The sequence below is a fragment of the Letharia lupina genome (assembly GCF_014066315.1).
Source record: "Letharia lupina isolate WasteWater1 chromosome Unknown contig_10, whole genome shotgun sequence".
Lineage (NCBI taxonomy): Eukaryota > Fungi > Ascomycota > Lecanoromycetes > Lecanorales > Parmeliaceae > Letharia > Letharia lupina.
In genome coordinates, this window is record NW_023502979.1 from 1302587 (window position 1) to 1329233 (window position 26647).

At 46.6% G+C, this 26647-nt stretch overlaps 9 protein-coding genes across 9 annotated transcripts; 5 read left to right on the top strand and 4 right to left on the bottom strand.

The window, feature by feature from the left end:
- Nucleotides 1–3941: 3941 nt before the first annotated feature.
- HO133_000366 (uncharacterized protein) lies at nt 3942–4623 on the top strand (the record flags this gene model as incomplete). Its single annotated transcript, XM_037291305.1, has 3 exons — nt 3942–4046; nt 4115–4200; nt 4461–4623. 3 exons carry the CDS (start codon nt 3942–3944, stop codon nt 4621–4623), a joined length of 354 nt encoding a protein of 117 aa, XP_037152740.1.
- Nucleotides 4624–4960: 337 nt separating this feature from the next.
- On the bottom strand, nt 4961–9109 carry HO133_000367 (uncharacterized protein; the record flags this gene model as incomplete). The annotated part of the gene is made up of 3 exons (XM_037291306.1): nt 4961–5318; nt 5375–8643; nt 8699–9109. The coding sequence occupies 3 exons, from the start codon at nt 9107–9109 to the stop codon at nt 4961–4963; spliced, it is 4038 nt and encodes a 1345-aa protein (XP_037152741.1).
- Nucleotides 9110–10082: 973 nt separating this feature from the next.
- On the top strand, nt 10083–12296 carry HO133_000368 (uncharacterized protein; the record flags this gene model as incomplete). Its single annotated transcript, XM_037291307.1, has 1 exon — nt 10083–12296. The coding sequence occupies one exon, from the start codon at nt 10083–10085 to the stop codon at nt 12294–12296; it is 2214 nt and encodes a 737-aa protein (XP_037152742.1).
- Nucleotides 12297–12827: 531 nt separating this feature from the next.
- Nucleotides 12828–13595, bottom strand: HO133_000369 (uncharacterized protein; the record flags this gene model as incomplete). Its single annotated transcript, XM_037291308.1, has 2 exons — nt 12828–13469; nt 13527–13595. The coding sequence occupies 2 exons, from the start codon at nt 13593–13595 to the stop codon at nt 12828–12830; spliced, it is 711 nt and encodes a 236-aa protein (XP_037152743.1).
- Nucleotides 13596–14739: 1144 nt separating this feature from the next.
- Nucleotides 14740–16374, top strand: HO133_000370 (uncharacterized protein; the record flags this gene model as incomplete). The annotated part of the gene is made up of 4 exons (XM_037291309.1): nt 14740–14967; nt 15022–15513; nt 15661–15973; nt 16121–16374. 4 exons carry the CDS (start codon nt 14740–14742, stop codon nt 16372–16374), a joined length of 1287 nt encoding a protein of 428 aa, XP_037152744.1.
- Nucleotides 16375–16512: 138 nt separating this feature from the next.
- On the bottom strand, nt 16513–19215 carry HO133_000371 (uncharacterized protein; the record flags this gene model as incomplete). Its single annotated transcript, XM_037291310.1, has 3 exons — nt 16513–17603; nt 17653–17932; nt 17995–19215. 3 exons carry the CDS (start codon nt 19213–19215, stop codon nt 16513–16515), a joined length of 2592 nt encoding a protein of 863 aa, XP_037152745.1.
- A 424-nt stretch (nt 19216–19639) lies between these two features.
- Nucleotides 19640–22291, top strand: HO133_000372 (uncharacterized protein; the record flags this gene model as incomplete). Its single annotated transcript, XM_037291311.1, has 3 exons — nt 19640–20783; nt 20839–20944; nt 22111–22291. The coding sequence occupies 3 exons, from the start codon at nt 19640–19642 to the stop codon at nt 22289–22291; spliced, it is 1431 nt and encodes a 476-aa protein (XP_037152746.1).
- A 136-nt stretch (nt 22292–22427) lies between these two features.
- Nucleotides 22428–23805, top strand: HO133_000373 (uncharacterized protein; the record flags this gene model as incomplete). The annotated part of the gene is made up of 6 exons (XM_037291312.1): nt 22428–22592; nt 22651–22951; nt 22997–23026; nt 23077–23194; nt 23246–23307; nt 23384–23805. 6 exons carry the CDS (start codon nt 22428–22430, stop codon nt 23803–23805), a joined length of 1098 nt encoding a protein of 365 aa, XP_037152747.1.
- Nucleotides 23806–24449: 644 nt separating this feature from the next.
- On the bottom strand, nt 24450–25958 carry HO133_000374 (uncharacterized protein; the record flags this gene model as incomplete). Its single annotated transcript, XM_037291313.1, has 2 exons — nt 24450–24493; nt 24569–25958. The coding sequence occupies 2 exons, from the start codon at nt 25956–25958 to the stop codon at nt 24450–24452; spliced, it is 1434 nt and encodes a 477-aa protein (XP_037152748.1).
- Nucleotides 25959–26647: the final 689 nt, after the last annotated feature.

The window sequence follows — 26647 nt, forward strand, 5'->3', positions numbered from 1 at the left end:
GTTATAGTAACGATATTATTCTAGCTAATTTATATAATATAGATATATAGACTTTATAGAGTATAAGATTCTATTAGCGCGAATATAATATTATTTTTATTTCGAATAATAGTTCTAGCGGATATCTTAGAGTTATAAATTAGTATATCGAGAAATAACTACTTATATATCTCGAAGAGCGCTTTATATTATATTTAAACGAGTTAGTATATATACTCTTTAACGAATTTAATCTCGTTATCGACGAGAGTATTATCTAAAGAGCTCTATAATACCTCGATTAATTTTATAAGTAAATAAGAAGAATAGCTAGTTAACGTAATATCTTTTTATATATTAGTTAATTTATTACGCTAGCTAATTAATAAGCTAATTAACTAATCTTTCTAAATAAATTAATAATTTATAAATGAATTAATAAGTATTCTCTTATTTCTTATATTAATTAGATATTAAATTTAATAGACAATAGAAAGTATAATTAAGTGTTTTTGAATATAAGATTATAGATTAGTAAAGAGTTTAAGCGATTAAAGAGATAGAGTTTACTATCAATATTTATTATATAAAGCTATCTATTATAAATTATTCTTTAAAGCTTTATTATATAAGAGATCTTTATTAACTTCGTATAAGATTATATTCTCTTTTACTACGATAGCTTTAATAGAAATAAACCTCTTTTAGTTATTATATATAATAACGCCTCGATATATTACTATTCTAAGTTTATTTATATATACTACAATATAGGCGTCTTACTAAAGTATCTACCCTCGTACTTATCTAATCTTAATTCGATTAAGATCTTATTTTCGATTTTTAAGATATAGATTAAGAGATATTAAGATCTAGCTATCTTATACTTTAATAACGAATAATATAATAATTTTCTAAATTTAATTATTTAGATATAGAAGAATAGATATAATATAAATAATCTCTTTCGAAGAAGTAATATATTTTATAGATTATAGAATAAAATAAATATAGTAAAAGAATAATCTAATAATAAGAATTTAGCTATCTATACTATATAATCTTTCTTATTATTAAATAGTATTTTATCTTAATTTAATTTACTCTCGAATTCTTTCTTCTCTTATAATTATATATCGAAGTTTTTAATCTTAATAATAGTTATAATATATTTTATTATAGAGATTAAAGATATATAAATATATAGTAAAGCGCGAGTAGGCTACTTTTTACGCTTAAATACCTTTATATTATTAATTAAGTTATATCTAATATTCGATTTAATATTTAATTTCTTCTATTTATACTCGAAATTATTATCTTTTTACTTCTAAATATAATAAGACTTATAGTACTTATTTAATAGCTTTCTCTTTATATTTTTTAAGACTCTCTAATTATATAATATAGTTTTTAACTTTATATCTTCGATAAAGTTTTTTAAATTAATATATATTAAACTATTAATCCTTTACTCTAAAGTAATAGAAGTTATTATTATTCTATAATTATAAGCTTAATTAATTAAGCGCTAAAGGGCGTAATAGCTATATATAGCGAGTTTAACTTTAAGATATAAGAATTAAATATCTATAAGGCTATTAATAGAATTTAATAAAGGTATAAATATAGAAAGTTAAATAATTATTATTAAAGAAGTAATAATAGAAGCTAGTATACGATTTTTCTCCTCTCTTTTATTCCTCTTCTTATAAATATTATTCTTTAGATTATTCTTTAGTTTACGCTATATAGCTATTACTATATTTATAGATAATTAATCAATAGTAAGTCTATTAATTCGATCTTTTAGAATGGCTACGAACTAGCTAATTAGATCTTAAGAGGTAATAGAATAATATCTATAGAGGTTTTTAAAGTAATTAATATAGTAGACTAATTTAGAGTAATTCTAACTATTATAATTCTTCTTAAAATACTTTTAGCGAGTATAAATATTATATCTAATAGTAAAAATAGAATTAATTTTATTCTTCGTAGTCTATATATTAAGTAGTTATTTAATAAAATATAAGCTTATTAGAATATCGATAAGACCTGAAGATTTACTATCTTAAGTTCTATTATTATAAATAATTATTAGAGAAATTATTTTAATAATAATAGATTTCTTTTTAATAATATTAGACTTATTATAAGTATAATAATATATTAAATTAAGCTAGAGCTCTTTTCTATATTTTTAATTATATAGTTTCTTAAGAACTATATCTAAAATCTATTTATACTCGCTAGAACGAGTCTTCTAAATATTAAAATACTTCTATTTAATTATAATAAGAGAGTTATATAATAAAGTTATAATAAGAGAGACTCGATAATATAATATATATTTAAGGGATATAATATATTTATAATCTTTACTATCTTAATTAGCTAATAGTAGATATAATAATAAAGATTCGCTATCTAGTTAACGCCTCTTAATCTTAATATTAAATATAATCTTTTCGCTCTTTTAAAATAATTTTATATTAAGTTTATATAGTATAATTTTCTTCTCCTCTTACTTATTAAGCGAGTTATTTTTTTAGATAAAAGAGTTAAAAAGCTTCGATTTCGTCTTTAATTTAACTAATTTCTTACTCGCTAATTTCTTATTCTTCTTCTATTACTAACTTTATAAAAATTTTTAATAATTTCTTTTCTTTCTATTCTTCTTATTATTAATTATTATTTATAAATTTAATTAAGTAATAGATGAAGTTACTTATACGCTAAGAGGAGAAAAAGAAGAAAAAAGATTATAATATAATAAGCGAGAATTATATGAATTATCTAATTATTCTAAAAGGGCTAAACTCTTATTAATAAGTATTTAATTAAAAGTTAGCTCTAAATTAATAAAATATTATTTATTAATTAAAAGATTTAGTGGGGATATACTATTTAAAGACTTAGAAAACTAATTTAATAGCGATAAATTAGACTCTATAAGATCTAGAAGGGACTTAATTATCGATTTAAAACGCTATCGCTTAAAACGCTTTAGTTTATTAAATCTTAATAATGATATTATCGATTTATAAAATATTATTATAAGTCTTAAGCTAGGTGCTTTAAGAGTAAATATAGTAAGAATATCTACTACTACTTTCTTCTCCGTAGCTATATTCTAGGAAAGCGAAGGTCGCTTATTATTAATAGCTAGTAGAGTATTTATACACCTCTTTCTTATAGTAAGCTTCTTAGAACTATTAAGCTTCTTTTTAAATAGTTACTTAAGTAATATAGCGGTGACGATATAGTTTATAAATATAGTAGAGGGAGGATTTCTTTATATATTTATATTATACCGCTAGTTGGATAATTTTAATTCTAGTCTAATTAGGAAGGTGGAATAGCTACTGCGATGCCTATATGACGAAATACCTCTTGCGCATATTTGGCGGTGGTTACGGCGAAAATTTGGTGGGGTGGCTGCCAAATGGGCGCTCCCGCAAATGGTTTTGCAAAGAGGAGTACATGTATATAGAAGGGGGGCAAATTTGGTGGTGGTCGGGCGGACATGCCGCCATTCCCGCCCGCAACTGCTTACGCTCCGAGGCTCCCAGCGGACACACACAGTCTCGCTCTCGATAGAGTCAGAATGACCGAGGAAGATTGAGAACCCTCCGAGCCTTGGAGCAAGTCGCGATTCTACGAGTAGAGGATCCTGGTAAAGAAAGGGAAAAGAGCCATTCAGTCAAGGCTGATAACAAAAACAACGATTGCCAGACATTCACTCCATCTCATCATTTCCATTGATTGCTCTTTAGACCACCAGTCAAATCCAAGCACTAATAACCGCTTTATATGATTGCCTCTATCTAGACGCCCTCGACACTCTCCTACAATATACCTCTTTCTTCTGATTCAGACCACATCCTTATCCGCTGTACAATTGGCCGTCTCAAGGCATTCAAGCATCTCCACTTCAAAAAGCTCCCCTTCTTCCTCTCATGTCTTCATCTCCAACATCAACCCAAGAAGTCCCTAAGCCCGGCCCTCTTACCGCGTCTCCTTCATCACCGGCACAGGCCGATCCGCTCGAGGCCAAGAAGATTGTCTGTTCTCTTCTGACTCTCAAAACCCCAGCCACAATGACCAGGCCAAGACTGACAACGAGGATTAGGCAGCTCTAGAAGCCAAGATCGCAGCTCTAGAGTCCCAGATCCGAGAGACCGAAGACAAGCGGAGAGAGGTGGATGGGCAGCTAAAGTGAGTTTCATGACAGTCGTCTCCCTTTTGAAAGCCGTGCGCTCTACCTTCCAGAAACTCCAGGAACGCTTCAGACGTTGCCATCATTTTTGTCTAAATCGTGCAATTTCCGAGCATGCTTCCACCCCCCCCTTTTTTTCTCCCGGCAATCGGTCCATCGACACTTGCCTGCCTTTCTGCCTCACCGCTCGCCTCCGTCGCACCCACTTCTGCCCCCTTTCGCTTCTTTTTTGCGGTCTCCTAACCTATGATTGCTCCAGAACCAAAGATCCACAAGCAACAGTGAAAGCCCACATCAAGCTCTTGCACGACTACAACGAGATCCGCGACATTGGCCAAGGTCTGATGGGAATCATAGCCGACAACAGGGGCGTACCCGTGAGAGAGGTTTATCAAGATTTTAATGTCGGCGAGGGAGATTGAGGAAGAGGGATGCACCATGGTGAGGGATATTACAGAATGCTTCGTAGATTGGGGACAGAGTGAGTAGCAATGATCGCTTGGAACCAACGGAAGATATTGGAAGGCATGATATGATTGAAAGAACTGTAGGATCAAAGCTTTTATAGCTTCAGGTATGTCCGAAGCGAGTAGAAATCCATACATCGTGGCTAATCTATTTGCCCAGCCGAACGAGTGGGGGCATCCATTCGCTAGCTAATACCGCCGTCGCCATGCTAACTCGCTCAAAGCACACCCTCAAATCACACCCAAAACTTCTACAGGTACAGGACAGTATGAGCATGAACCATGAACCTCATTAGTGCATCTTCTCCAAACTCTGCATGTTCACCAACTCGAAATACTTCCCTCCCAACCTCAAAAGCTCGTTATGCGTTCCGTGCTCCACGATCCTGCCTTGATCAAATACGTAGATCATATCCGCCCGCTGAATAGTGCTTAAGCGATGTGCCACTGCAATCGTTGTCCTACCCCGTGCCGCAGCATCAAGAGCTGCTTGCACCACTTTCTCTGATTCAGAGTCAAGAGCCGACGTGGCCTCATCGAGTAGAAGGATCTTGGGATCACGCAGAAGAGCCCGGGCAATGGCGATGCGTTGCTTTTGGCCGCCGGAAAGCATACTGCCCTTGGAACCGACAACGGTGGAGAAGCCATCACTGCAATCAAGGTCAGCCATATTGAGAATTACGCTGTAACAGGACACGGAACTCACGGCAAAGAAATTATGAAGTCGTAAATGTTGGCGTCTTTGCAAGCCTGAATAATAGCCTCTTCGGGCACATCTTCTCGATCAGCACCGAGCAGCACATTCTCCCGAACGGAGCCTTGATACAGCGTTGGCTCTTGGCTGACCAATGCCAAAAAGCCTCGGTAGTCATTAATGTTGAGGCTGGAGATTTCCTTGCCATCGACAAAGACACCTCCAGAAAGTGGGTCGTAGAAACGCTCCATCAGGGCAATGGTCGTGCTCTTCCCACACCCACTGGCCCCAACAAGCGCGACGTACTGGCCCGGCTTGACCGTAAGACTGAGACCTCTCAGCACGGGTTGCTCCGGCCTGGTTGGGTATCTGAAGTGCACATCTCGGAATTCAATGGTGCCTTCCATGTCGCTGAATCGCTCACCGTCTTGCGACCATGAATCAATTGCCGGCACTCGATCAAATAACGTCTTGAGCTCTTTGGCAGCTTGCTTCGCTTTGCCCATGTCTGGGGCGAATGAGAAGATTGTTCCAGCAGATTGCGCACCAAAGATGATGGCAGAAAAGCAGATGAAGAAGTGAAGCTCGGTTATTTCCTTATTGCCGAGGAGTGTGCCTCCATACCAGAAGCCTAGGGCTGTGCATAAGAACATGAAAGATTGAGATGAAGCGTAAAGTATCGAAGATCGAAGGATAGAATGTAAGCTTGCCCTCCCCTGAGCGACAAGGTTTTGGTGATAATGTTCCCAAACGTCCTCTTCTCGAGTTAGAGAAGCGACGGTGCGTATAGCAGCAGTAGCCTCGCATGCGAAGCTAGCAGACGATTCATAAGCCTTCTTGGCTCGGTCTTGGAACCTAGCTAACATCCAAAAGCGAAGGAAGCCACAAGCAAGCAGGACTGGTATTGTGGCAGTGCAAACAAGAGCGAGCTTATAGTTCATGGCGCAAGATAGCGAGATGGCCGCAATGAGTGTCGTACAGACGACAAGTATGGTGCCCAAAGTCACACCACTCATGCCTGCCAGATGGGTCGTCTCGGTTGATAGGAAGGATGTCAGGGCACCAGCCGAATTTTCCTCCTTGTCGAAAAAAGCAATGTCCTGTCGAAGCATAGTCCGAAATGCCTTGTCTCGGGCTCGATGTACTAGGCGCTCGGAACAAAATGCAAAAGCTATGCCCTGAGCACTGAATGACAAAATTTGCACCAAGGCCAGCATGAGATACATCAGAGCCCAGAAATCAGCGTCGTGCCTGAGTTTAGAGTACATCGAAGGAGGCAGGGATAGAGCAACAATCTCTTCGGCGAAGAAGACCGACTGAGTGGGATTGCCTGCTCCAGCAATGATGGAGAAGACAAGTCCAACGAGCATGAAATGAACTTCCTTCTTGTTGAAGCTGCCAACAACTTTGATTAAGGTCCATAGAGAATATTGACGTCCAGAGCTTGCATTTCTGCTTTCCAGTATTGCACTTGACACAGACTTGCCAGTGGTCGACCGCTCAAGCTTCTCCCGGCTGACCTCCTTTTCGGGAGTGAGGGACGTTACGAGCTCTTCCTCGGACTCGTCCATTTCTACATTCTCCTCTGCATTCTTTTCTTCGTTCTCTGCGGATATTCGTTGTGCTTCGACGAGGTTGTAGTACGCTGATTTCTTCTCGAGCAGCTCATCATGAGAGCCTTGCTCAACGATCCGCCCCTGGGACATCACTACTATGTTGTCGGCTGTCTTGATAGTAGATAGGCGATGTGCGATTACGATTGTTGTCCGTCCTTGTGCAGCAACATCGAGGGCAGCCTGAACAACCCCTTCTGATTTGGTATCTAGAGCCGATGTAGCCTCATCCAGCAGCAATATCTTGGGGTCGCTGACCATGGCTCGAGCAATCGCTATTCGCTGCTTTTGCCCACCCGAGAGAAGGAAGCCGCGCTCTCCCACATTTGTGTCGTACCCCTCGGGAAGACCCATAACAAAGTCATGCGCATTAGCCATTTTAGCTGCAGCCAAAATGAGTTCTTTTTGCTGTTCGATGTCGGCGTTCTCATGTTTCGTGCCAATGAGCCCGTGCTTGATGTTACCGAATATAGTCGTGCCAAACAATGTTGGCTCTTGACTGACGAGGGAAATTTGTTGGCGCAACCATCTCAAGTTCAATTTGCTGACCTCATGGCCATCGAGGCAAACCTCGCCACCCACGGGATCGTAAAAGCGCTCTACAAGGCCGACGATCGTGGACTTTCCGGACCCCGATGCGCCAACAAGGGCTGTTGTTTTCCCAGCCGGCACCTTGAGGTTTACGTCCTGCATTACCACCACCTCGGCCCTTGACGGGTATATCATCTTGATATTCTTCAACTCCACTGTGCCTTCCACTTGCTCAAGTTTCTCACCCTCGTCATTCATAGGGTTCAAAGGAGAGGCTCGATCGATAGTGTTGAAAATCTTGCCGGCGGCAGCGATACTGGTGGTGAAAGCCTGGGCGTTTGGAGCCACATTTCCAAGAGAGAAAGCTCCTATCATAATAGCAAGCATAATTGTGAGGACCTCGCTAAGCGTCATCTGGCCATCGACAATGAATCGTGATCCCATCCAAAACGAGAGGCCATAGTTGAAGTAGATAATACCCATCATACCGCTAATCATGACTGCTAGGGCAACCTTGAGCTTGAGGCCCCACTTTTCAGCTTCTACCAAGTGTGCATCATATTGCCTGGCAAGCTTGTCCTGAGTACTGAAAGCTGTGGCATTTCTGATGGAGCTTATGACTTCTTCGGCAACAGTACCGCCTAAGGCATACGACTCTAGCGATTGCTTGTTATATTTGATGATGAATGTCGACCCAGCCCCCATCATGAACGCTATGGCAAAGACTGTAGATGACAGAATCAGGGTGAGCTTCCAGTATTTGATGAATGCAATCACGAAAGCGGTCGCGAAGGTAGCGAATGCGGTCAACGTAAGGGCTATTTTCTCAGATATTCCATCCTGTACGAGGTTGGTATCGGCCGTGATACGTGTAGTGATCTCTCCAGCTCCAAGCTTGTCGAAGAATGCAATGTTTTGACGCAGGATAGCTGCCAAATACTGCTCACGGATCTTCCCTGCGATATGCTCTCCTGTGTAAATGAATCCAACAGTACAGGTGTAGATGGTAATAAACTCTGCAATTGCAAGGTAAATGAAATAGAGCGTGAAGTGTGACAGTTCAGCATTGAAATGTGAATGCGATATTGTTTGTTGAAAGTAGCCTTGGAAGATGCCGGTTAGTTGACCAAAAATAACCTGGAATGCCGTGAGCAGGCTATATATCTGACAAACTCGAGGACCAGTTACTAACGGTCATCAACGGCAAGACGGCCCCTCCTGCAATAGCACATATAGAACTAACAGCAATGATGATAAGATCATTTCTTGTTGCATATCGGTACAGCGTTTTGAAAGTGACCGTCACCTCTGGTATGTCCAACTGCCTCTTGACAATCTCCTTCTCGTGCGGAGGTAGATGCGCGTAAGCCTCTTCGCCGTCCTTGACCTCAGATACCTTGACAATATGGGAATCAACTTCTTTCAGTTGCTCTATCTGGTCTGAAGATGAGCCCGAAGAGTGCGGACCCTGCTCGTGCTTCTCCCCCACAAGGTCTCTTCCTGACGAAGAGTCATCACACGAATCTCGGCTCAGCTGTTTCTCGATGCTTGCGTCGACTTCTCTGACGGCATGGTTGAGATCCCCGGCGGTGCTGTCCATCATGGACGGTTGCCTGGAGGAGCTCCCTCACAGTCAATGCTTTTGTTAGGCCTGAAAACGAAAGCGATACGGATTCAAGGTTGGGACTGGAAAGATATTATAGCAGCGAGATAAATCGGGCTAGGCAACCATTCAATAGCCAATTGTGAGGGATCGCCTAGCAGTATTTACAGTGGTAAACACGAGAGGGAGGATGCGCAGGCGGGATTCTCAAGTAGCACCTTCCAAAATGTGGCCAGGGACGAAAAGGGTAGAAATGAGAGAAGAGACGGAGAAGAAGAAGAGGAAGAAGAAGAAGAAGTAGAAGAAGGAAAAGAAGGAAGATGGCGGTGATGAGTGATGAGGGTCTAGAGCGAACAATTCCACGGATACGTATTTACCCTAGTGCACTAATGTCAGGGATGATAATTCTCGGAAGAGCACGATCCCGTCGGTCAACCCCGGCAACTTATGCGCATTGGTGCTAGTGAGAGACTGTCAGCGCATTTCGCTCTCCACATCCAGCACATGGTTCGCACGCCGTTCACTAACGTACCTAAAGTAGGTAAGTATAGTAGGTAGTTTCTCCTCTCATAGTCTGACTCGTACTCGTACACAGGTATTAGGGCTCGGATATGGAGAGTTGGTGGAAGGAACAAAGTCCGAGTATTTATCAGGGTTTTGTTCGTGGCATCGAAGCAACAATGCGACATCTGAGACGTGACTTGGACCCTGATTACATGTATTTTATTCTTCGTTCAATAATACTTTAGTCCCTGGAACTCTCGGACTCCGAGCTCTGTGACAGGCCGAGGGGCCGCTAAAGATCACGCGCGCTAAAAATCCTTGACGCCGATTACCCGTGTCACGTGTGTAAACAATCGAGACAATGTGATACCTATGACTTTCGTGCACCATTCCACACTTCCGCATTCCGCCCGCATACTCCTACTATGAGACCAAATCATTCAAGAAGCTGAGAAAGAACGTCGGCAGGATGTTAGAATGGCTGACGGGTTCCACGCGGCCAGCAGACGCGCGATACCCTCGAGCAGGTATACAATCCGAATTCGTAGGGATTGGGATTGAGCTTACGAGAAGACAAGATGATGGACTATCGTACATCGAAGAACCGCCTGAAACTCCGGCGCCGTTGTTCGCGGTCCGTGCCTTTAAGACCGCCATCTTTGGGACGCCTCACCCAGATCAAAACGATGTCAGACACCATATGCTGCCAGGGGAGCCAAAAAGGGATGTTGCAAAGACTCAGCCCGCAGCAAAGGTGGAAGGCAACCAAGCTCATGATGCGGTAAATGGCTATTTCGATGAGCCCGTTGCGCTCCTCAAAGTTGATCCACTAGCGTCTCCAACCAAAGGCATCCTCCTAACTCCCGGTACCGGGGCCACTCGTCGTAAGACAGTGTCTTTCGGGACCCTGATATCCAACGCCCAGAAAATAAAGGAGCAATCGCCATCAACGGAGGCCAATCGCGATCCCGCCCTAAAAAAGAGCAATAGACCAGAAATGCCGGAAGAAAACTCTAGGATCCAACCTTGCCATTCAAGTCTTACCAAAACCCTCATAGAATTATCCAAGCAGAAACCGAACAACCATTCAATTACGTCCACTGAGGAGGGATCTACTAGAGAATCCGCGGCAAGTATTGGCGCCCATGCGGGAAATAGTGATCAAATCGCTGATCAGACTGTGGATCTGAGTCAACCATGCTCAAGATCGGGGCAGCATTGGAAGACTGAGTATGAGCAATACCACAAGAGGTCGAATCGCGAAATGAAGAAGATCATCATGTATGGCCAGAATGTGAAGTCGTATGCCGTTAAAAAGGACTCTGAAGCTACTGGCCTTGGCGAGAAGCTGAAGAAGGAGCTGGCCAAGGTTGCTGCAATGGAAAAGAAAGTATCGAAGCTAGCCGCGCAGCTAAACAACATTCACGCGCAAGGTCCAGAAGGGGAGAGCGAGCAGACTAGGCTTGTCAGTGAGCTGGCACAACAGACAGCCTTGGCCATACGATACAAGCAAAAAGCCGACCAGTACAGAAGAGCGATGCAAAAAGAGAATCGGGCTGATGGCTCAGTTGGCGAACGAGATGATATCCAGGCAATGGAAGAGACTGATGAATGCTCAACCAAGGAGGCAAATTCTCCAGAAATTGTTGCTCGGTCCGCAGAAAAAGACATGTTACACGCCCAACTGGAGAGCTTGCGTATGAGTGCGAAAAAAGCAGAAGATCAAGCCGCGAAGCTCGAAGCTGAGAACGGTGCACTCAAGCGAAGCCTAGCGAGAGTCAAAGGGGAGATGATGAGCTATGAATCACGGCGGCAAGCAAGAGAAGAGAGGCTCAAGAGAAGGGAAGCAAAGTGCAAGGCCGATCAGAAGGTATGCGAAGCTCAACTTGCGAAGCTTACCGTCGAGCATCAAAATCTCCTGCTTGCCTCTGGTCAGCCATCAAAAGCCGAAGGTCTAGCTCAACCACAACCACCGGCGTGCTCGGACGATCTAAGAGGACTTGATGGGAACCCAAAATCATCAGAAGGGGCGCTCGCAACTGGCGATGAATTGGATCATGGGCCTGTTGAGCAGAATCGCGTCTCCAAGGTATACCTTTCGCCTCGCAAGAGCAGATTGCAAAAGTCTGTGGTCGATATATGGACATTGAGCAGTCCCAGAGATGCCGTTGACGGTGGATCACTCTCGAAATTACCCCCGGAGCTTCCTCCTTCCAGTGTCAGACACGACATACAACGGACGCTAAAGGAGATTGATCAGAACCTTATCCCTGAACAGCATCCGGGGACCAAGTCGAATCCTAAGATCCATCTCTCGCAGGCAAATGATGCCCACAAACCACCTACACAAACCACGCCTCAGCCTCAATCAGGCATGTCACCACCAATTCACCGCACGCATAATCGGAGACCCACCATCAGCTCGCCACGACCGGCCACGCTTGATCTCACCTCAAGTCCTGCTGAACTCGAGCCGTCAAAGGCGATCCTTAGGCCCAGTGTCAAACCCTCGACGGCTACCCTGGGTCGATCGTCGAGCTTCACGTCAAGGGTAGGCAGTCGGACCAGCACCATGACCTCGGCCAGAGGTTCGGCGTTGTCGGCTGAGAGGGCAGCGGCTGCAAAGGCGAGGTTGGCGGCGAGGAGTGCCGAGAAACGGAAGGGGCGGGAAAGGGAAGGGTAGATTGCCTCGCTTGGACATTGTGCACAGTGGGTGCAAACATCGGCTATCCAAAACGACGAGCAAGGTCAGCTGGGTGGTTAGAATTTGGATATTTCGAGTAGCACGCTTTATCAGTAGTAGCGATTGAAAAGTATTCTATTCGTTGTAAAGAGACCTAGTTTCAGTCGCTGACATCCAGGAGAGAAGATGTTCGTGAGCATCAACGACATTGAATGAATGACTGCACTGTTTGGGTGTCTGATTGTGTTAATTCTATGCTATTAGATTTGATCGTTCAGGGTAAGGCCCAGGTAAGTCGAGCATTCCACCAGCCTCCTGCTGTGACTCCAATTTGGCACGACCTCCAGCGCCATGTATGTGGACTCCGTCCGTGATAATGACCCACCAATGATATGCAGGGACAAGGACCACCAACGCCTTGTGAACACCGTTCGCTATGCCGCGATCAAAGCAAATGTCTAACAAAGGCGAGTAAGGAGGGGCGAAGTTTGCAGGTTGGCGATCTGTAGCTGAGCTTGTGCTGCCCGCTCCCTAAAGGGTTTCATCATCCTCGTTCTCTGGATCTTCGTCATCACCCTCTTCTTGATCCTCGTCGTCCGGAAGACCATCATTCCCGTCCTCCGTCATCTCGGCATCGGTGTCACTTCCCCCAAAATCATCCTCATCGTCGCTATCGACCCAGAACTCTCGATCATCGACAGGTTTTTCCGGTATCCTCGCCGTAGATTCATGTGTCGGCATGACGAAGCCTGCTGGGATATCCTCTTTACCCTTCTCCACATCTGCCTTGGCCTTTTTCTTGAAACCTTCCGTGTTCTTCCGCAGCATCACACCAGCATCGACATTGGCTGGAGAGGAGCACTCGGCGTCATCGAGGAGCGAGATGATGGAAAGGAGGATGGATTCCACACGTTGTGCTGGTGACCAGCGTTCCCCAGCACTCTCGCCGGACATCTCATCGTCGCCTGGGGCATGTAAGATGGAGATGCAGAGTTTCCCATCCGCGTAGATATTTGGGTGGAAGAGGGCACGGTTGAACTGGAAAGAAGGAGGGGTGTAGGGGTAGTTGTGGGGAAAATTCATCTTGGCTTTGAAGTAGCCACCGTAATAGAGGGAATCAGGATTGATAACAATAAGAGCAACGTTCCAGTTGAAAATGTCATCGTTGTTGAGCTGCAGAGAGGTTAGTGAGGCTTCATTGTGGGTTGATGTGATTGGCCGAAGGCTGACCTCAACGTTGACCCATTTCTCTTGGGATAGAGCCTTGTACTCGTTTTGAAGGATCTTGCTTGCTGCCATCTTGACTCAACGGATGGCGTGAAGCTGACTGGTCAAGAAGGGTAGAGTGCAGGTGGGAGCTCAGTTGCTAAAGGATGAGTGTCTTTGGTGTATCGGTTGCGGTGATGCTGAAGAGGAAGAAGAGGGATGAAGGAAAGGAGGAAGATGGTCTGCTGGTTTAAGTACTTGGAATGAGGGTGTGTGTTATCGATGCATATTCATGGTGTTATTTGTGTGAAGTCGGAGTAATCTTTGACACGGTCAGCCTAGACCAGTGAGAATAAGTACGTTCAAGAGGGCACCCGTTTCAGTCGGATGACGAAAGTCACACCAGAGCTTTCGCCGCTGGATTTATGTAAGACACGCTAAAGGTAGGCTAAGGTATGTTAATCCCCGGAACAGGGTTTTGAATTTGTCATACTCTAAAGTAAGTATTTGTTCTTTAAAGCTTTGGCATGTTATCAAGCTGCCGGAATACAGGTACGTACATATGTACATTGCTTTACATGTAATTTATATTCCTAGTGCATTTCATATCATTGGCTGACCATGTTTTGAAAGCAGTGAAAGCGACTCAAGTATAAAGTATGAAAGCGTGCGCTAAAGTAATGAATTGTGGGGAGAGATGCCTTGCATCGGGTATCTGGCATCCGGCATCCGGCATCCGGCGATGGTGAAAAGAAAGACCGAATGACGGATTCTGTCTAGTGTATGTCTACTTTATCCTTATGCCCTTCCTCCCTCGTCGCTAGAATTGACTGCCGTGATTGTTAACAATTCTCATCAACTTACTCTACCACTTGCTCTATCAACTTCTTTGGTAGCGTCAAACCATCGGCAATGCTCAATCACGGATACACATACAGAGCAAGGCCACCTGCTTCCAAAGAGACTGCCTCGAGTGCTTTCCATCTCTCTCTCTCTCTCTCGAGAGAGAGTCTAGACCCAAACCCTTCCGACGACGCAATGATGATGCAAGGGAAGGAACGTACGGCTCTTAAATAATTCCATACTTGCTAATGGCAATGCTGTCTGCCATCTCCTCTCGCTTTTTGCTTCTACATTGCTTCAGACTCTTCGCTTGATAGCTTCTCTTCTAGCAAGCAACGCTTTCATCAGCATACTCTCCATACTCAACACCTCAATACTGCATCAATTCGGCAGTATGAAGCTCAATATCCTCTTGGCCGTCGGCGGTCTGTCATGCTTTGCAGCTGCTCAGTCAACTCAGTCCATTACATATCAGAATCTGACATATGCAAATGTTCGCCGCGATTCTGGCTTAACCGGTCCACCAGTTGAAGAAGTCCATTATTACTATGATCAATGGCCAATCGGACTGGCGGTTTCAAAGCAAGGTCGCATTTTCGTCTGTTATACAAGGGGAACATACGTTAGTGAACCTTATCGCCTTACCATATGCTTCAGATGACTGAGTACCTTCTAGGCATACACCTTGGGCGAGGTCTTCAATACTACAGCCGAAGTCCCCTATCCAAACCTAGAATTAAATACTCCTCCCGGAGGCCTGTCTACTTCACTTAACGGTATCCCTTTCGGTAGCAACTCTACGGACAGCTTCATTAGCGTTCAAGCCCTGTTCATTACTCCCGATGATACGCTCTGGGTTCTCGATACTGGAAGACCCAGCACGAACGAGACAGAAATGCTTACCATGCCATACGCGTCTCCTGGCGGGCCAAAGCTGGTAGCTCTCAATCTGACGAGTAATTCAATCATTCGAACCTACAATTTCCCGTCAAGCGTTCACTTTCCAGATTCCTACATGAACGACCTCCGATTTGATATGCGTGCGAACGCCACGGCATCAGGCAAGGGCATAGCGTACATCAATGACAGCAGCAACGAGGGCCGTACGGGCTTTATCATGCTCGATCTTGGTACCGGACAGTCATGGCGCCAGCTAACCCAGCATCCAGTACGTGTGTTTCGAGTTTATATCTCCTCTTTTGGACCAGATCTTGAGCCTTTAGACATATCTTGAGAGTGTATACTCTGTAGACATGTTCCAAGGCTCAACACACCCTCTCGGATAGGCGACACTGACTCTGAAACCATGTCCTAGTCTACACTCCGAACTTTCGAGGATGTGCCTTCATATCAAGGAATGCCCTTCTATCAACGCAGTCCCGGCTTGGCTCTGACCAATATCCAGGAAGGGCTCGATGGCATCGAGCTCTCCTTGTACGGCGACGTGATGTACTATTCACCTCTGACAAGCGACTATCTCTACAGCATTGAAACGCAGTATCTCCGTTCGAATCCCATGGATGACGTCCTAAGCTCGCAACGAGCATCGAATAATGTCAAAAACCTTGGCCAGCGAGGCGGGAACGCCAATGGTTTCAGCGCCGATAGTAACGGAGCTGTGTACATGCGTAAGTTATACTTTCCGAGGCATTTCTTCCCCATCCATGCTGTCTTATGAGTCGTCAGACGCGCCTAAAGAGTTCTCTGCTCCTAAGACATGTCTCGCGACTCAGAATTCCTTCCTAAGGACCAATGCTGACTCCAAAATCAACAAGTCATGCCGGAGCAGAACGCCATTTACATTTACAACTCCACGACGTTGCAGGCGGAGCCGTATGTTCGGGATCCACGAATCATTTGGCCCGATTCATCGAACGTTGGATTCGATGGCTACATCTACTTCAACATCAATCAGTTGCCTTACCAGCCTGATTGGAACAACGGCACTGATTTGAGGCAGTACCCGGGACTAATACTAAGATCCAAATTGCCAAACAATGGAACCAAAAGTACTGTGCTAGCAGCTTAGAAGTGTGCTCATGGAACAGCAGCATGAATATTGTACATAAATCCAATCAGAAAGAAGCTAATGCTGTACTTCTACATGTGCATTGATTGTCAAACCTGAAAGGGCTCCAACCAATCTTGTAGCGAAACACCACGGCTTTTATTCGATATGAGCAGAGCTCATGGCGTTTGCAAACATCTCTCGACATCGAACTCTAGCCCCCAATTTTGCACACAGCAAAAAAGCCCCACTCAGTTTCCGATGCAAACTATACGTCTCCTCCGGTGGTGGCGCCAGCCTTTCCCTTACCATCACGGGTATGAACCCCCTCACCCTATCCGTAATCGTCTGATCCCGAAAATCGTAGACCTCTGCTGCATTCTCGGCGAACGGTTCCGCAAGCGTCAATACGGAACCGACATGCGCGTTGAGCATAGCCTGACTTTCATGCCCCGTCAAATACCCCAATTGAATGCTCAAGTCGCGGACGGCAGCGCGGTCGCAGCGAGAAGCAGCGAGCAGGGTGCGGATGTAGGGCTCTATGAAATGGTCCGGAAATTCTCGGCTGGCTCCGAAATCAAGGAGCTCGAGTTTGTGAGTTGAGGCGTTGTAGAGGAAATTTGTCCAATTGGGATCGGTCTGCATGAACCTGAACTCTGTGATCTCGCGCAGGCAGAGACGTAGTATCTGGGTGCCGATCCAGTCTCGTTGCTCTTGAGTGAAGTTTTGGACTTTGGTTACACCGGTGCCGTGGAGGAATTCTGCGGTTAGGACTTGTGGGCCAGAGGCTTCGGATATGATAGTTGGTACGTGGAATACATCTTCTTCATCAGCGAGAAGACCACGAAAGCGTTCGCCCATCTCGGCTTCGCGGACGTAATCGCATTCCCAGGCTAGTTCGGTTCGGGCGTTCGCAATCGTCTTGTCTAGGAAGAGGCCTTTGGGGAGAAGGCGGGACGCGGTGAGAAGTATGGAGAGGTTCGAGAGGTCGCTATCGATGGAGTCGGCGACGCCTGGGTATTGGACCTTCACTGCGACACGCTGGCCTGAGGATTTCAGAATAGCGCTGTGGACTTGGCCAATGGATGCGGCTGCTAGAGGCTTTTCGTCGAAAGAGGAGAAGAGATCGCGCCAATCTGCGCCGAGGTTACTTGCAAGAACTTTGTTACGTTGAGATGCGGGCATGTAGTCGGCGCTGTCTTGGACTCGTTGCAAAACTTCGTTGATCGGTCCTGGCAGCATTCTCGAATCTTTGGCGAGCATGAGCGATTGTGCAGGGAGTAGTAGGTGGTGACCGACCTTGAAAGCTCATCATCTGCCCCAATTTCAGGGCCGCACCTCGCATCCTGGATAGCTTGGCCACGAGTCTTTCCATATTGCCAGCGCTGAGCATCAAAGACCCAACAGCATCACCACTGCCTCCTGTAGCGCGACGGAGGCTTTCGCCAACTGCCCCAAAAGCCATGGACGTGGCTAGACCTCCGTATTGCCAAAATCTGCCAAACCGAGAAGACGGCACCCGAGATTCTTGCATCTTGTATGGAGGTTTTGTTGGACCTGGTTCAAGGTCTGTTGGTAGCTAGGAAGACGCTGTCAGTCAATCAGTATCCAAATTATGAATATGTCTCGTACGAAACTTGCCTGAGACGGATCCGCGGACCTGGCTTCCGCGTCTTCGGCCATGTCTGTGATTAGGTCGTGCATATCCTCGCTGCTCTTGGCTTGAGAAGGCGTTGAATCTACGATCCCGGCTGGCGGATTTTGAGCTCCGTCTTGACTCTCTTGTCCTGATGTCCGAACACTGGATGAGACCTGGTCCTTCTCATGTAGAGGCTTGCTCGGCTTGGGGTGACCACCCAACATCCTAGCTACCCTTGGACTGTGAAACAACTCGGTGTACGCTTCGTCGGAAAGTTGCTCTTGCTCTGGAACAGCTTGTGCTTGCGGAACGGGCCGTTCTTCCATTTTAGAAGATGCAGAGGAGAAGACATCTTGATTGATTTGAGCATCAGAGACATGCTTATCACTTTCTTGGGCGTCTTCCGTATCCTTTGGCACTGTGACACGCGGCAGAGCTGAATGTACCTGTCCATCTGATGACAAAGGCGTGTAGAAGACATCCCAATCTTGATCTGCTTTCAAATCTAGCTCCTCAGAATGGGCGGGAGGTGAAAGCTCAACGGCCTGAAATAGGGTCCGCTTTTCTGCCTGCCGTTGTAGGGTTTTAGATTTCTCAGCGATCACAGGATCTGTTCCCTTTGTAGGATTTGGAATACTCGTTCTGCCTGATAGAGTGGGCTGTAGGCCCTCGTCTGTCTCCTCTCTTCCATCAGCTAACGGGGCTTTCGCGGGTTCTGTTTGCGGCAACTCGTTGTATGAGTCTTTATCTCGCTCTGGCACTTCAGCAGTATCTGCTGGAAGCATTGATCCATCGGGTAGCGGGTATCTTTTCGCCTTTTCTTGCCTCACACCTAGATTAGCATCTGGTGGAGGATCCGCAGCAGCATTCTGGTCTGGTCTTTCGTAGAAATGATCCTGGGAAAGACCATCCTTCTTCACCGATCCCTCGGTTGTCCCAGAAGCCCCATCTTGACTGGGTATGGGCGCACCCTGGGTAGACTTTCTTGGTTGCGAAGCCTGCGTAGAATAATCGGGTTCGGGTCCATTGAAACGTTCTGCCAAAACCGAGGCAGCTTTCACCGTGAGGGTGACTCGGTCAGTCTGTGACTTAACAGCTTTAGCAAGAGAGGATGTCTTGCTGTAAACGTCCAACTGGTGTTGGCGGAGGGCGACATGCTTTGCAGCAACGCCTTGGGAAGCCTTGAATATGGCTGCTATATCAAGGAGGCGTCTTCCGGTCATCGCAGAGCGCTTCCAACGTAATACGGCCTGTATAGCGTCTCCATGGAAATCTCTGCAATCATGAAAATATGCAGTTCATGCAAGCTGTTCGACCATGGTCTTTACTTAGTGACGGTCAATAGTGCAGCTTTGCCGACAGCAGACAGAACTTGAAACAGCAAGCGGAGCCGGCGTAGATCATCTCAGGTTCCAACAAGTAAAAGTATCAACGTCTGTCTGTCAGCACTAGAATTCCAACAACAAATGTTCCTTTGAGCATCTCTCCCTACGCCGTTTCTGATAGCAGCTTGGACTGTGGGCACTCTCATCTCGATGTTGCCGTCTAAACCGTCAGCTTCCTTGCGCACTCGCCATTGCCAGTGCCTTTGAACCGACGCTCGAGGTTCCACTGCTGGGAGAGCGAGCTGGCCTACTCCCTTCACCCATGCGACTACCTAGGAGCGCGTATCTTCCGCGACGAACAGTGCCCCCGCCCCTTGCCTCTCTTCCCCTTCTTCTCGCCTCTACAGCCGCTCTGTTCACTCAACATGCCTTTGCAGCACACGAGGACTCGATAACCCATAAGGATGACAACCACCCACGATCACATAGTGCTTTTGAGGTTGATGTAGGACATAATCTAGAAAGATATGAGCCAGAGTTCGCTGGCGCTGATCGAAGCATCATCGGCAGAGCTGGAGAAGTCATTCCAGCATTGGGGAACAATGCCCCAGGCATCCTGAATATTGGTCAAAGCGCTAGCCAATACTGGACTTTTCCCAGTACAACGTTATTTGGACCCAACTCGCCTCAGACACCTGGCCTTCCATCATACTTCGAGGGGCAAAACGTCTCTGTCACTCCAGATGCCCCAGGCGAAATAGAACTCTACATAAGTCTTACGACTTGCGAGCAGCCGCTTGCGACAGACCCTAATCAAACTGCTGCCCCACATCAGTTGATGCTCTACGTTTCAACATCTTCCAACAATCAACAGCCTGATCAGAACAATTGTGATCATGTCGTGCTAATTGTTGGGGGCTTTGGCTGGTTGAACATATCCGTCAAGAATGATGTATATTTTGGGGTCTATGCTCCTGCAAATGAGGGCTATGATGGGGTCTATAACTATCAGCTCACGGCATCTATTGATGACTTTTATGCCTCTTCATACAGCGACCCCAATGTTTATATTGTTGATAGCGACACAAATTCCGCGCTCCTCTACACGAAGAATACAACCAGTACCACGCATTCCTCAAATCCTACGTTTCAGCAATGGATGAACAGACCACCAGTGTTTAGCTTGTTCGTGCAGAATCAGGACAATCCTTCCATACTCGGCGTGCAGAACTCAGTATGCGGATTGCAAAATCTGGCACAGATCCAAGGTCCCCCAGATGTCGAAACTGTTATGACAGCAGCTGGTGATAGCCTACCAAAACAACAATTCTATGTAAAGAATCTTAACTGGAGCTCGAAATATTACGCCGTAGCAGCTATGATTGGCAACTCCACAGACCAAGGGTCCGGCGTCGTGGGTGGTGGAGGCACAGTGTGGAACCCATCAAATATCACGACCAAGTCTTGTTAGTCCTTCGACATTCACCTGCCCTATTGCTGAATCTAACAGCGTTATTCCAGACGACAATTGCGCCCTTCTCTTCAACCTGCCCTTTTGCACTTCCGTTGCATACGCTGCTCCGGCTAATCCTAAAACTTTCAACTCAACAGAACTTCTCGCTCAACAGTACGATCAATACGCTCATAGTCTCTATCAAAACTTTACGAACTCACTCCAACAAATTCCGTGCAACACTACATCCTCCGCTCAGTATTCGCTTGCCAGAAACTGTAGCGATTGCGACGCCGCTTACAGACAGTGGCTTTGCGCGGTCACTATACCCAGATGCGAGGATATCTCGAATCCGGCTCCGTACATGCAGCCCAGGGCGGTGAATCATTCATTCACCAACTCATCCTACGCAATTGCTGGGATTAATGGGGACTTGGCATTCAGCCCGCATAACCGCAGTAGGATCTCCTTCCACAGCAGTCGTAACCCCATGATTGATGCTGTAATCCGACCTGGTCCGTATAAGGAGCTGCTACCATGCAAAGACATATGTTATAACCTCATCCGGAGTTGTCCCGCTGCTTTGCAATTCGCATGTCCCTTAGAAGGGCATGGCTTGAATTACAGTTACGGAAGTCCTAATCCTCATCCCGGGGGTGAGGTTAGGTGCAACCGCCCATGGACGGGCATAAGTGGAGCTGCTGGCCTAAGGGTGACGAAAGTTGTGACGTTCTGTGCAGCTTTGGCTGCGGCGTTCTTGGCCACGACGTTATCAAATGGGTGTAGGATCTAGCCCGCAAACATCAACTTTCGACCGAGACTCTGAGTTTTGGCGGCGCTTCGAGTTTCGGATCGGGAGGATATGGTGCAAACACTAGGATGGTCATCACCATCATCAGCAAGGCTTTGCTCTTTGCTCCAGGTTGGTCCCTGTTGTCGACAGATACCTCGCGAATGGTCGAAGTGTGCTCGAGTTCTAGCTTGAGCTACTATCTGTGGGACTACAATGCTGAAGGTTGTCTGCCACCCTTAGTCGTGTCCGGCTTGAAAGTACTCGGGAACTCTACTTTGATCCAAAGCCTGCGTTTGGGGCATTTCCGCACCTAGAGAGCTTCGATTTAGGGACGCTCTTAGGGTTCCAGCCACCCCGATTGCCGCCCGTGGTCCGGGACCTTTCTCCTCCAGGTTGCTCACGACCTTAACGTTACCTCTTCGCTCAACTGGTCATGATTCGCAATATACATGATGAAGTACGATCTTTGCGTTTACAATCATGAGAGATCCTGTCACCCAAGACGTTGGCAATTGATGGATTTGAAATCAAGACTCATCCCGTCCAGCCAATCCTTTAATCCTAGACGTGAAATCAAGTTCCGAGACTTGTGGCAGGATATGTGGAAAGGCAAAGGCAAGCAGGACGGTCATGGGCTACCATTCCGGCCTATAGTGCCTCTGACAGACTCTTTCCTGGACACGAGACTTCCGTCACTGCCGGATTGGCTGGCTGCTAGAGCATTTTAATAATTTGACTCCTCCCTACTCTTGTATAGGCATCGTGCCTTGTACTTCCGAAACCCATACCGTCCAACTTCTCTCATTCATCATCGTCTTCTTTCTTCTCCCTCCCTCTTCCTCCATCTTGCTATCCACTTGAACAATGTCTGTCCCATTGCCCCCAAACGAAAGTCGTGGACCCAGCCTAATCGCTAATCAATGGATCACCGTGTCCATTGCATCATTGCTCGTTTTGTTGCGTGTGTATACTCGAGCATTTCTCCGTAAAACAGCAGGCGCCGATGACTGGACGATCGTGATTGCTATGGTAAGCTGATCCACAGGAAGTCCCTCCGAGACAGTTGCCCGCTAACGGCATCCTTCAGGGCTTTGCTGTTGCCCAGGGCATCGTCACAACCTTTGGGGTGGACAACGGGTTTGGACGACATATCGAGTACTTACAGCCTGACCAGATCCGCAATGTCCTTCTCATGACTCAAATCCTTGAGGTTCTCTATACTATTGGGACCTTTCTCGTCAGAGTCTCTGTGTGTCTCTTGGTTCTACGTATCGTACCTCCCACACACCGGGAATACTTCAAGTACACATACATCTTCCTCGCATTCTTCGCCGTCATGAGCACTGCTACTTTGCTGTCCATCCTCCTCGCATGTATCCCGATTCAGGGTACGTGGGACAGGGAAACCAAGGCGCGTTGCATCCCACCCTTAGATTTGACCATCATCGCCAAGACCCAGTGTGGCATGTGGCTCCACATCTTGGAATCTGAATAAACACTGATGCGGACTCAGGTGCCGCGGCCTTGATGGACTTCCTGTGCGTCGGCCTGCCCATATTCTTCCTCCGGAATCTACAGGCGAAACTCGGCCGGAAGATCAGTCTTTTCGTCCTCCTCGGACTTGGCCTCTTGTGAGATGCCACGAGACACCGGTCAAAGCTGCGAGACTGACGTCCTAGAAGCACTGCCGCATGCGCGATTCTCAGAGCCACGTCCGTCTCCTTCGCAGACAAGGACTTTACCTGTAAGCATTGCGTCTCGTCCAGACCTAAACCAAAAGCATCAAAATCCTGTCTCGATGTTGACGCGTCGTCTCTCAGGGCACACCGTGCCCGTGGTGTTCTGGTCTTGCCTCGAACAGAATATCGGCATCATCGTCGCCTCTACCCCCGCCGCCCATCAGCTGTATACCCTCATCCTTCAAAAATACTTCCCCCACTGCGTCGACAACCAGCCCTACCTCCGCTCCCTGGGACTTCGTACCTCGTCCGGTTACGCAAACACGAGCGATGGATCGCACCATTATAAGATACGGCTCGGTAGCCGAGGTAGCCAGAGTATGAGGATGATGTCGAATGTGGAGAGTGGTGGTGGTGGTGGTGGTGGAACGATCTTACCAGGGCCGCCAAGCCCGACAAAGAAGGAACCTAGGACGGATTATGATAAAGCTTTGTTGGATATCAATCCCAAGTTAGGGCAAGCTGCTAAACAGGATGAGGAGTTTTCCTATCTAGGTTTATGATGAGTTCGGCGCAGGAGGTACATAGATAAATTGGAGGGAGGCGTGGAGGTTGAAGCTTGAAGCTTGAAGCATCAAATGTTAAATTGACTCATGATAAACGTCCTTGTACCAGCATTCGCTGCTCCTCGGTACCGTGTTCCCACACTCTGGCCCACCTCGTGCGAAAGCATCTCATTGATGCCTCTTCTTCGTTGCTCTTGCCATTTAACTCCTGCAGCCCCCAACGGAAACCTCTCCCAAAGAGTCGATTGTTGAGTCTCTCAAGCGCTACAAGTCGTCCACAACCTCGATGCAAAATTGCGTCAGTGTAATCGATTACGGCGTAGTGATGGAAGTGCCGTCGCGGACATGACTGAGAGGTTAGAGAGTCTCGGAGACTAGAGATACTCAAGAGAGGAGCCTCGCAGATGACGATGTTCTTGACTGTTACGGCTCAGAGATCAGATAAAATTGGTTGCAGGAAAGCGAGGTTGGAGCCGGTATCGTTCGGAGATTCTTCGAACTCTCGGACAACAAGGGCATATAGCATCACGTCAGGAGCCGTATACCGTATGTTCTTATGCGTGGGTATTTTTCCTTCAATCGAAGATAGACATGGTTGTTCGCTTGCTCAGAGAATCATGCCCATGTCAGAGTAGCATCCATCATGTCGAAACCAGCTTTTCAGTCGCCTCAAGGAGGATGTCCGCTAATGAAGAATTCGAATGTCAGCTTCGTGCCTTTGCAAAGTCGCCCGGTCCAGGACGACAGAAAACAAACTCACCATGATGCTTTTGGAAAACCAACATTGGCCTCAACCTGACGGCCCTCTCTCCGCTGCCTCCAATGTTAATTCCCAACCCCTTCGCCCTCTTCAAAGTGTCATCCCTCCTAGGGCTGTCCCATGCAAGGAATGTGCCCTGGCCCTTCCCACGCAGATTCTGAATCTCGTTGGGATAGCGCTCCGCCAGTCTCTCAAGTCCCGAGTAGAGGTACTCGCCAACTTGGGCAGTGGATTCAACCAGGTTGAGTCTCTCGATTTCCTGAATGATGGCTCTGAAGAGGATGGCTCGGGCTGGATCTCCCATCCAGGTATTGAATTGACGGTATGGTTTATTAGGTCGGAGATCGGGGTTTGCGAAGTAGTAGCCGGCCGTTTGAGCTTTCTTCGAAAACGTGACCATATCCGGTGGGTCGGCCATGTTCCAATGGTCGTGCGCCCAGAACTTCCCCGTCGCACCAACACCAGTCTGTACCTCGTCAACGATGAACATAACGTCGTGTCGTCTTGTGATTTCGCGAAGGCCCCTGAAGAATGTTGGAGAGGCGTGATTGTCTCCGCCTTCGGACTGGACAGGCTCGACTACTACAGCTGCAACAGGATTGTGGAAGGTCTTGATCAGGTCTTCGGTCTCGGCAAGGCAGCGTGCCTCTTCGGCCGCGTTCTCACTTGCATTCTCCGCAAGAGGGTACTTGAGGAGAGGAAATGACGCTTGAGGCCAGTCGAAGGCTGGGATGTCGAGCTTGTGAACTGGTTTGCTGCGCGTAGTAGAAAGACTTCCGAATAGGCGACCGTGGAAGGCAGATTTGAAGGAAAGGATTGACATGTGAGGAGAGCCGGGAGACTTATTATTCATGGCCGAGGATATCTCTTCGGCAGAGAATTCAACATCGGCGCCACCACGTTCTTGGCGGCGTTTCCACATGAAAGCGGCCTTGTATGCCACCTCGTTGGCGTCGGAACCTGCCATTGCTGTGAAGACCTGGTCAAGACCTTTTGGTGCAACTTTAAGGACGCCAGTCCGGAGGATTTCTGCCCAGTCGTGCTGGGGGAAATTGCCTAGGGCTGGGCGGTTGATGATTGCGCTGGCCATCTCTGGCGAAGTTGCGGTTGCAAGCAGTGTCGGGTTACTGTAGCCTACTGGTATTGAAGCGATTTGTGCATATACGTCAAGCAAGACGTTCCCATCCAGATCGGCAATGTAATTTCCAAAGCTGTTCTGGTAATTGACCATCATGTTCAGACTTCTCGTATCAAAGACCTTGTCTAAATCCTCGATGGCCTTCTTACTCTCCGGACCGGGGATTGCAGTACGCATGTGTGGTTTGAAAGGTTCGTCAGGAAAGAAAGGTCTCTCAGAGCCCGTCTGCTCAGCTACCTGTGCAGTCGCCATACTGGCCGCGGGTTTGGTCGTTGTTGTGATGGGCCTTATGATAGAGAGACAAGTGAGAGGCCGGAGGCGAGACGATGCCCGAAGGATGGAAGACATGGCCGAGGTTATCCTGGGGTTAAGGAGGCAGAGAGGTGGTGTTGTGATACACTACGGCCTGCTCTGTTTGACCAAATGCGGGGTCGGTTGCAGAGGGTTCAGGTAGAGGGGTTTTGGTTTATGTCCTGTCTTGCGGAATTTTCCAAGATGATTACCTCCTGATGGCAATTGGATGGCAATTGGATTGCAGTCGGATGGACAAGAATACGGGTTACCTAGGTCCAATCCATTGACATTTGTGGGACGACTTGGGAGGGTGGGGGCGGGAAGTGAAGGAGCTCGAGGGGCAAAGTTTGGTGGTTGGAAGTTGGCGCTTAAGCAACGGTGGTGACCGCTCTGAAGCTTCCTCATGTTGCACGAGTACTACTGTAGTACCTAAAGTATTAACGTTGCAGGGTTACTCTACCTTATCCGTCGTCTTTTTTGTTACTTAACCCTTCAGCTACCTTGTTCACTTCTACTTCCTTTTGTCGAGACTTTCAAACCGAACGTATGAGTAGATACAGACTCAGCAGCAAGAAAAATTGATATTTGCAAACGTAACCGAGGCTGGCTGCGAGAAATGCCCCTCCTGCCCGCCTGGTCTATTGTCA